The sequence below is a fragment of the Trichechus manatus genome, unplaced genomic scaffold (assembly GCF_000243295.1).
Source record: "Trichechus manatus latirostris isolate Lorelei unplaced genomic scaffold, TriManLat1.0 scaffold00006, whole genome shotgun sequence".
Classification (NCBI taxonomy): domain Eukaryota; kingdom Metazoa; phylum Chordata; class Mammalia; order Sirenia; family Trichechidae; genus Trichechus; species Trichechus manatus.
Window position 1 is genome coordinate 2,666,944 of NW_004443942.1, and position 2,602 is coordinate 2,669,545.

Here is a 2,602-nt window from a genome sequence, read left to right on the forward strand (position 1 = left end):
GGGGATAGTTATATCTTCCTCAGAGGATTTTTGTCAGAATTAAACTAGATAACTTATATGTAGCACAGGCGGGGCTCACAGCAGGCAGTCAGCAAGTATTAGTCATTTTTATGCTTTCCTATTTCATTTAGGAAAAAAACAAACAAACAGGGATTAGAGTCCAAGGAGTACTCCAGTAACCCCTACAATAAAATTTCTCAGGAGACAGCAGGCTAGTAGAAGTAGTCTATACTTAGGAATCAGACCAGAATTCAAATCCAAGCTTTATTATTTACTGCCTGCATGACATTGGGAAAGTAACTTGGCCTTTGTAAGCCTATTTCTTAATCTATAAAAATATCTTGTTGAGAGGATTAAATGAATTTATACCCACACACAAACACATATCTAAATAATCTGTGTGACTACATGATAGGCCCTCAAAAATACTAGTTCCCATCCCATCATCTCACCTTCATCAACCATCTTACTTCTCAGTCATAGTTCTAAATAACTTTTGGTTGTTTCCAAAAATTCAATTTCCTTACAAAACTTTCCTGTTATTGAGGATGGTCCAAAGAGAGTGATAGTCATATTCAAAGGACAATTTCCAAAATAGCTTGAATAATGACAGCATTGTGGGAATAGTGTATAGTCTCCCCAAGGGGATTTCAAAGAGGATAAAACTTATTTGACAGTAGCAGTTTTGGTATTTGGAAAAAACATACAAAAAATCACTGTAACCTCTCTTATAAAATTAAATACAACAATATATGAATCAGTTCTGGACTTCAATTCTGTTCCCAACATATTTTATACCTTAGGGCATCTTCCAGCATAGGAACACACAATTTTCCTGTCAAAGTACTCATATATTCATTGGCCCAGAGCTGTAATGAGTGATTTGTGGTTACAACCTTTTGCCTATAGTGCAGAATGAGGTTTTCATTTAGGCATTTCAAAAATCCAGCATCACTTTAAGTCATTCTTTTGGTGGAGAGCTTATGGCTGATTTTCAAAGATTTTTTTTCTCTTAATTTGCTACTGATTGCATATTAAAAAGACTACATTCCATTTATAGTATATTTTCAGGATGGAACTGACTCAACAGCACCTAATGACAACATGCCGTCAAGTCGGTTCCGACTCATAGCAAACCTATAGGACAGGGTAGAACTGCCCCACAGGATTTCCAAGAAGCAGCTGGTGGATTTGAACTGCTGACCTTTTGGTTAGCAGCCGAGATCTTAACCACTATGCCACCATGGCCCCACAACATAGTATAGTAAATGGAAATTAAAATAATCATGCTGACACTTCTAAAAATACAAAATAGGCCAACATTTAGTGAAAGTTACCAATTTTTTCCCAAGGCTTATTGATAGTTTTAAAATTTTCACAATCACGTTTTGTTTCTTTAATGAAAAACACTTTTAAGCTTACACATGTTCTTCTTTTTCTAGCAATTAACGATACACTTTAAAAAACAAATTGTCTCCTCAATGTTTTGTTTCCAAATATTCTCTTTAAAAATATTCCATAACTAAAAATAAAAGTGAAAATGATGTAAAGATAAATGTAAATCATTTTGTTGAGGTTGAGAACATGATGAAAATAGTTCTGGCAGAGTGATACACCAATTAAATCTTCTGTTGAAATTGAGGGTTGAACCCACTCTCAACAATATATAGTCTAAGAGCTCAATAGGCTTAGGACAGTCTGCAAGATCTTGCCTTGCTGTAGCGAAGAAATCTGGTAAGAAACCTACCGTCTACTCGGAGAGCGCCTTGGACCAAGAGCCTCGTGGTCCAGATGGAGGCAAGGAGCAACGCCAGGTTGAAGCACTTGGCCATTGTGTCAACCCCTTCAGAGCCAGGGAAGCACCTCAGATGGCCACTGGCAGTAACAGAGGCAGACACTCAATCACCAGTATTAATGGAGACTTCTGGAAGTATGTTGGGGCCCTTTCTGCTCCACCTCATAACTGAGACATCCGGATTTCCCTGCTTTCAAGGTTCTGACTTGTTAAGGTCACTAGGGGAAATGAATGATGTCCCCTGGCCAGGCTGTACTTTGTGGATGACTCTCTGGAAAATTTAGATAATGCTGACTCAGAAAACACACAAATGAGGAAGGCAGCACAGTGTGAACTGCTGAAGGTCTTCCCAGTTCTCATATTCCCAGCCATTGCCCCCCTCCCCTGCCAGCTCTGTTCTCACACCATTCAGCGTTTATTTTCTATGGAGCCCCTTCATTTACACATTCCTAGTGATGGCTTTGTCTCTAAAGGAGGTTGAGTAGGGATTGTGCTTCTTTTCCTGATACAATCAGTGATTTTTTTCCAGCTGCACAGCCTTGTGATCTGTGGGGGAATAATTCTGAGGCTCATGAAAATAAATGCCCATTTAAATACTAAGAACAGAACTTTCACGCCTTTCCATGAACACCGCCCCCCCCCCAATTTAGGACTTCTTTTACACGTCTGAAATGTCTACACTACTACAGGTGATACCTTCTTAAAAGAAACCAGCCATACACAAAAATTCGTATTTACAAAACACAACTAGCGGAGCAATTAGTTCTCTTTACAAGAGGGCTCTTGATTTTACAATAGCAATCACCA

At 38.6% G+C, this 2,602-nt stretch overlaps 1 protein-coding gene across 1 annotated transcript in view; it reads right to left on the reverse strand.

The window, feature by feature from the left end:
• LYVE1 (lymphatic vessel endothelial hyaluronan receptor 1) overlaps positions 1–1,832 on the reverse strand; it is a 15,148-nt gene extending 13,316 nt beyond the window's left edge. Inside the window, exon 1 of the mRNA XM_004369644.1 lies at positions 1,748–1,832. Within this exon, the coding sequence (XP_004369701.1) occupies positions 1,748–1,832 (85 nt within the window). The remainder of the gene's footprint in view (positions 1–1,747) is intronic.
• Between the last annotated feature and the right edge of the window lie 770 nt (positions 1,833–2,602).